The sequence below is a fragment of the Vigna unguiculata genome, chromosome 10 (genome assembly GCF_004118075.2).
Source record: "Vigna unguiculata cultivar IT97K-499-35 chromosome 10, ASM411807v1, whole genome shotgun sequence".
NCBI classification, from domain to species: Eukaryota; Viridiplantae; Streptophyta; class Magnoliopsida; order Fabales; family Fabaceae; genus Vigna; species Vigna unguiculata.
In genome coordinates, this window is record NC_040288.1 from 31,588,725 (window position 1) to 31,596,673 (window position 7,949).

Below are 7,949 nucleotides of genomic sequence, written 5' to 3' on the forward strand. Positions count from 1 at the left end.
TGACAAATTAAATTGTTAAATTCCTCACGATGATAGAGGAAAAAACTGAAAAAAAAAATAAAAAGAGAGGAAAATTTGCGATATAATTTTATTAACTAGAATAAGACATCAATAAATAAATTTTATTTATTTTAATTGAAGTTATTTCAAACAGTTGGAATATATCTCTTCGTGATAGAAAAAACATGAGATTCTTAACGACAATGATCTTACCTTTAACTCCATAAGACTTCCATTTTAAGTTAAAATATAGTATTTTATTACCAAATCTATTTAAGGATTATGATACTTTCTGAAAAATTTCACAAACAGTGCGATAATGTTACAATTTAATAACATATAACACCGATTCCTCTGTCAACGCTTGCAATCCCCGTCGATTCCTTTGTCACAAACCGTTGTTCAGAGCTTCAATCGGGTCGGATCATAGTATCAGTTTCAGTTCGGGTCAAGTCACCATGTTGAAGAACCATTGTAGTTGCAGCATGTCGATCACAGAACCCACTTCAGTGTTTTTCCGCTCCCTTGCCAGAACTTGCAGCAAGAGGTAAACGTAAACTCTTTTATTTTATTATTATTTTTTAAATTTATATACATTACTTTCCTTCTCATGGTTGTTTTTTTCTACACTGATCTTTACTTGTTTCTGAATATTCCTAATTTTAACTTTGATGTATGTATGGACATATATGAAGTTACTAAAATGATGTAATAGTAGATAAGGTTGTCTAATGTTTCATCGGTGTATTATTCATAATATAATTTATAGTTTTTAATGAAATTAACATGTAGAAGAGACATGAGATTGGTGGGAGTTATCTTTAGATCATATTTTGTTCATTCTATTTTGGAGAATAATCATTTTATCTTAGTCATTTCCATATTTTCGTGAGTTTAATCTCTATTTTGTGTTTGTGCAGAAAAGATGCTAAGAATACATACTGGAAGCCTCCACAAGCATCTGCGGGAAATGATTTTCACTTCCCAATTAGCAGTTCAGTGGTTAAAAATAGGTGGATTTTTGAATAATGAATTCATGTTATATTCTCTTCCATGAGTTTTCTTTCTCCTGTTAAATTGCATACAATCTGTTTGTTATTATTCCAACAAGAACTTATTTTCTGTATTATGTGTACTATGTTGGAACATTTGAAATCTCTTCTCTGGGTACAAATTCTGGAAGCCACGGGTATTGCTTTTCTAACTCAATGATTTGAGATTTAGTTTGGATACATATACAAGGCTTGCGCGTTCTATCAAGTTCTGTCTGTATCTTTGATCTCCAACGCAGTTTTATAACAAAATATATGATACAAATCTGCAACTGGCATGTATATTTTAAGTTTTAAGGAATGTGCTAAAAGAATATAGATGCTTATGCCCTTGTAGCTTTCGGATTTTGTTGACAAAGCTACACTTGCTAACCAGATTTTGCAATTATGTTCACAAACATCTCAAGCTGCACTTGTTCATGGAAATAAATTTGTATGTGCAGGACATCAATGGAGGGCATTAGGAGTCTGCGATTGATAACAGCAGTTAAAACTCCTTATCTACCTAACGGCCAATTTGATCTTGATTCTTATGATAACTTGGTGGATATGCAGATTGCAAAAGGCATTGAAGGTATTCTTGTTGCAGGCTCAACTGGTGAAGGCCAACTAATGACCTGGAGTGAACAAATAATGCTTATTGCACACACAGTTAACTGTTTCGGTGACAAAGTTAAGGTTGTTGGTAATGCTGGAAGCAACTGCACATCAGAGGCAATTAAGGCCACTGAGAGAGGTTTTGCTGTTGGAATGAATGCTGCACTTCATATAAACCCTTACTATGGCAAAACCTCTTTGGATGGTTTGGTTGCTCACTATAACAGTGTACTTTCCATAGGCCCCATCATTGTATATAACATACCTACAAGAACTAATCAAGATATTCCTCCCAGTGTAGTTCAAACCTTGGCCCAAAGTCCTAATTTGGTTGGTGTGAAGGAGTGTGTGGGAACTGAGAGGATCAAACAGTATACAGATGAAGGGATTGTTGTATGGACAGGAATTGATAAAATGAGCCATGATGCTAGATGGGATTTTGGAGCTGTTGGAGTTCAATCTGTTGCTAGCAACCTGGTTCCTGGTTTGATGAGAAAACTCATGTTTGAAAACAAGGATGTTACACTGAATTCAAAGCTGATTCCTCTGTTTGATTGGCTTTCTCAAGAGCCTGTCCCTATTGCTTTGAACACTGCTCTTGCTCAACTTGGGGTCATCAAACCAGTTTTCAGGCTACCCCATGTTCCCTTGCCTGTGGATAAAAGGATAGAGTTTATCAATTTGGTGAAGCAAATGGGTCGAGAACATTTTGTTGGAGAAAAAGATGCTCAAGTTCTTGATGATGATGACTTTATCATAGTTGGTAGATATTGAAGTAGATTACCATGTTCTACTCTTGGTATAAGTTAACACCTTTGGCCTTCTTATTCTATTGATGGCTTGGTCATGTTCAAAAACCATATCATGTAACATAGAGTCAGTTCAAACTTAAAATTCAGAGTAAAAGTTCAAATTTTAGAAAATTATCAATTTCTTGACTATGAGATTGTTACTTGATTCTGAGAGACCAACATCTAATTCAGAACAAACGAGAGTACAATTTAATTATTCTATACTTTTATTACTAAAAGTAAGATGATGAAAATTAAGAATAAAACAAAACAAATTTGTTTAACTTAATCTTTTTGCAACTATCATTATTAATAAAAAATGGAAACAAAAAATCAAATTATAAATTTAATGTCATTTTATATAATGAAAAAGTGAAAAACTAAAAGAAACTATAGGTATATAAGTGTCTATTTATATTATCAATTAGTGGTAAAACAATAGAAGTTAACATGTAGCTTTGTTTATGTTGAATAAGTATATAGAATTGTTCGGATAGAGTTCTCTCTCAGCATCTCTGGAAGGAAAATAAAATCAAATGATGAAATTAATATGTTTATAAGATAAAATTAGTTTGTATGTTAGTTCACTTATAAAGCTTACTGTTTCTTATTCTCTTTTTTTTTTTTCTTTTTTCAAGATCCAGTTTTCAATTTATACTTATTAGTTTTAACTTATAAATGAGTTAGTTTTTTTCTTCAATAAATATCTATAAAAATTTCCTCCAAAAATTATATCTAAGATAAATAAGTTATTGGTTTTAATTGAGTCTTTATATCTTAAGGATCATAATGTAAGACAGATCATGCATATCAGCCCATAACTCAGCAGTAAAAAACACCAGGGTAAACTAAAATCTAAGTCCAGATAATTATTTCTTGGATTCCATTTTCGAAATGAACATTTTATCTTTTGTAAAAGTGATTTTCAGATTATGAATTTCAGAAAAAAGCTTTTCAAAACAGAATTTTCGGAATTTTCAGAATAACATTTTCGAAACGAAAATTTTCAAAACAGAATTTTTGAAATGAAATGTTCAAAACACAATTTTCGCAATAAAATTTTCGGAACATTTGAAATACATTTCGAAACACATTTTCTCGAAATACACTTTCTAAAATGCATATATACTTTATGAAATGAATTTTCTTGAGCATCCTTATCATTACATGAAATGAGTCTTGGAAATAGCTTTCCAGAACATATGAAATATTTCTCGAAAAAAATCTTTTTGAATTCTTATAGCATCTTCTGCAGCAGCGGTCCAGTGGTGGTGATGAGAATGGCACTGACAACAACAATGAAAGTGAAGGGTATTTAAGTATTTTTGTTTATTGATGGGTGCAGGAAAAATTAATGAGGTGCAGGAAGCAATTGTCTTGGGTATATTAACTTTTATAAGCTTTTCTATGCTTAGTAGAAATTTCTTCTTACACTTCATATTTTTTAAATCCCCTGCTAAAAAGTAATATAAAATTATTGTGCGAGGAATGGTTAGGGTTTTTTATTTTTCTATGAGTTGGTCTTTCTCATATGACGGTGGTGCTTCTTTGTGGTTAGTGAGTTTGGGTGGTGGTTGTTGTTGGGCATGAGAGGTGGCTGCTCGTCACTCTTAATTCTTTAGTGTGTGAGAAGGGAAATAAATGTTACTGGTAGAACATGGGGCGTGTGTGGCATCATTATTGTTAGGTCCGATGACAGAGTATCCCTTCATTGATACCATTTGTTAAGTTTACATAGTAGGAAATTTATTGAGGAATACAACATCAATGAGACCTGAGCCCAACTACATAAGACATTGACATCACTCTCAATTCAAAATTTTAAGACAATGAGTTTATGAATCTTTATCTTATATAGTGCTTTACTTTTTTATTTCTAACTAATGTGAGATTTAAACTCACACTTATATTCTTAACAATTATAGGAATCATTAGCCATTTATTTTTTAATTGTATGGGATATGTCTTTAGGGAACTATGACCCACCCAAATATAAATATATATATATATATATATATATATATATATATATATATTAATTAATAAAATAAATTATTTTAATATTAATGTATTTTATATATCTAGTACTTTCAAATTATTATACATCAATCATGATCTCTATAAAATATTTCTTGAAAATCCACCATTTACGACAATAAAGATATGGAATATGTGAGTGTTGGGTAGGAAGATTATTTGTATACTATAACAGTGCAAAAATTCATTTTAGATAGTTTCATCGTCTAGGACAAAATATCAAAGGTAACAAGGTGTGGCCGTGTATATTATCTATTATTATAACCCATTGATCTCATGATTGGTGATCTTTTTGGCAACAGGGTTATTGTCCAAAATTGTTTGTTAATCATGTAAAAAATATAAGTATTATGTCTATTAACGAATGTTAATATTATTAAAGTTTATGGGATACTTGGAACTCTTTAATGTATAAGTTCCTAAAATTTGTGTTTTATATGTATATGCTTACAAATTATGAGGAAGAAAACAAATTATGTTATTATTATTGAAAAAGACATTATGTTTGAATCCATCATGGATGGAGTTCTCATTGAAAAGTCAAAGTCATATTAAGGAGAAATGGATGATACAATATTACATGGAAAGTAACGTGTCGATTAAATGATGTGCAAGTGTCATGATTCTTGTTATTTTGTACTTTTAATTTTGAATAATGATGGAACCAATTTATATGAAGTCCTTTAATACACATTATGTTTATGTATTAAAATCACATATGTTATAACGTCATGAGTCAAGTAGGAGAATGTTGAAATTAATTGACGAATTAATTTTATTATGCGATTCATTTGAAATATTATGATGAACCCAAATATGATTTAATAAAATATAAGAATTTATTGGTCATTATGGAATATTATAATAAAAATAAAGTAAAAACCAACTTCATGAACTTTATTATGGATTAAAGTGAAAAATGAAATTGAAGAATGTATTATTCTGAAATAAATTTTGAACGTAGGAAAATTACATATTACTTACACAATGATCAAGTTGTTTTTCCTAAAGAGAAGTTTGGAAAAATAGAGTAAACCGTAGGTAATACAAGGAATGTCTTCAAACACAGTTTTACTGTCATAGTTTTATGTAGAAATTAAGAAAAAGAAAAATAAAACCAAAGTTGGCGTCGCCCGGACTTGAACCGGAGACCTTCAGTGTGTTAGACTGACGTGATAACCAACTACACCACGACACCACATGCTTCAAATTTTCACTTAATATTTGATTTCATAAAGCAATGAATAATTTATTCCTGAAAATATATTGTACTTGCAAGTTGGTTTCTAAAATCAAAAACTTGATAAAAATGTCCCTAAAATTAAAAGGTGTCAGCTACATTTAAGCTGATATGTTAATGTGACAGTATTGTATGTTTGATGTTGAATGAGATGGTGTATGTATAAATCATGAATGTGTTGAAAACTATGGAAGATTAATTACTTGAAACTTTCTTTTTTTTTTCGGAACAAATGATGCTAATGTTTCGGTATTAGTATACTTATAACATGACGAAAATCATACTTGGACAATCCCCACTCATAACTTTTTTCTTCCTCCTCACGCCTTTTCCTCATTTTTTATCTTCATTCCAAAAATATTTCGAAATATAAAATTCAAAATGTTTTTTTTTATTATGGAACACACAATTCAAAGACTAAATTTGTATTTCAAGTTGTGCATCTAAAACCCCTTTATATTTTAGAATCTATAATTCGAAATGTAATTTTTACTTTCTAGACTGAACATTGACATATCCAAATTGTAAATTCCAAAAATTAAAATTGAAAATTTTAAGAATGTGAAAGTACAAGAAAAAAATTATGGAAGTGTCTCGACTTTTATTTTTGGAACTTCTTCATCTAAGAAGGTTCGTAGCAAAAGTTGTATTTATTTGAAGTTTTTAATCACCAAATCTTGACAACTTTAAATCTATGACTAATATGTTATATGTGAACAACTTACAATTGAACATAACATAATAGAAATTATCACAAAAAACTGAGTGAAAAATCATTTTGTAGTTATTTTTAGTGAATTTTACAAGACCAGGATCATACAGGTTAGGGTAAAGCTAAAACAGAGAGAGATGAGAAAAATCAACCTAAATGTGAAATGGAATTGGAGAGAATGAAAGTTTTAACCCAAACAAGCACTAAAACGGCAAGATGGAGTGAAACGGGTTATAAAATTTGCTCCTACAAATTTGGCGTTGTTGCACTTTAGTTGGAGGTTGTGCACAAGAGTAAGAGAAATGTGAGAGTTGGCACTTGTGTGTGTGAATGATAAAAAAAATCAAAAAACACAAGAAAAAAGAAGGAGAGAAACATAAATCATTTCAACGATAAACAAAATAAATAAAAAATGAACAAAATGAACAAAATGAAGAAATGAGAAAAAAAAATAAATAAACCTACCTCTACAAATCGAGATATCCATGGAAAGAGGTAGAGAGCGAAAGCGAGAGACCAATGTTGAGAGGAAGAGAGTAAGAATGACAAGATTTTTTAAGATGTCTAAGGTTTATGAATAAAAGAGGAAGACATGATTGTGGTTCGAATCAGAGAGAGACAATGTTTGGAAAAATGTTGATGACAACTAGGGTTTCCAATAAAAGATATGAGGTAGCCTTGGAGGGAAATGTAAGAGTTTTAAAATATTGGACACATGTTATTTTTTAAGTGATCACGTGTTAGAATGTGATGTAACCACTTGTCATTATCTGAGTTAACCTTTACCGTGCAAGAATTGTATATTAATTTTGTTGTCCTATTCCACATAATTATTGGTCAGGACTACAAGTCAATCTGCATAAACAAAAATTATAAGAAAAAGTTATATAAATATTATAAAAATTAATCTTATTTTAAAGTTATGTTATATCTCATTGATTTATAATTAATAATAAAATTAAAATAAATTAAGTAAACATAAAATTAAGATCCACATAAAATAAATATGTAAAAGTTAAACTTTTAATTAAATAAATTATTGTCTAAGTTAAACAAATTATAATAAATAATCGATGCTAAATGCAATTTCAAATTCAAAAACGAAACGAAGGAATAACAACAAAAATAAAAGAGTTTTATTTAACTTAGAAGTAAAATATAAAATTTTCATTGCAAATTATGTAGGTCAACCTATCTCATCCGTCATTGACCTATCTCATCAAACTAAAATACGCAGTTCATCTTACATTTTTTTTTTCGTACATGCTTGGAGCACCCGATATATATATATATATATATATATATATATATATATATATATATATATATATATATATATATATATATATATATATATATACCACTGATTTTTTATTTTTGTTTTCTCTTTTTTTTTCTCATTCTAATTATAAACATGTTTTAATCTATGCCAGATTTTAGGCATAAGTCCAATGAACAATGGTTTTAGTTTTTTTTTTCATACTTTTAAATGTTTATTATTAATTGTGATGAAATATTTC

At 29.4% G+C, this 7,949-nt stretch overlaps 1 protein-coding gene and 1 non-coding gene across 2 annotated transcripts; one reads left to right on the forward strand and one right to left on the reverse strand.

Moving 5' to 3' along the window:
- Positions 1 to 263: 263 nt before the first annotated feature.
- Positions 264 to 2,572, forward strand: LOC114166241 (4-hydroxy-tetrahydrodipicolinate synthase, chloroplastic-like). Its single transcript, XM_028050946.1, has 3 exons — positions 264 to 547; positions 921 to 1,013; positions 1,496 to 2,572. Exons 1-3 carry the CDS (start codon positions 459 to 461, stop codon positions 2,421 to 2,423), a joined length of 1,110 nt encoding a protein of 369 aa, XP_027906747.1. The 5' UTR covers positions 264 to 458; the 3' UTR covers positions 2,424 to 2,572.
- A 3,029-nt stretch (positions 2,573 to 5,601) lies between these two features.
- On the reverse strand, positions 5,602 to 5,675 carry TRNAV-AAC. The gene has a single exon. It is a non-coding gene; the product is annotated as a tRNA-Val (tRNA).
- Positions 5,676 to 7,949: the final 2,274 nt, after the last annotated feature.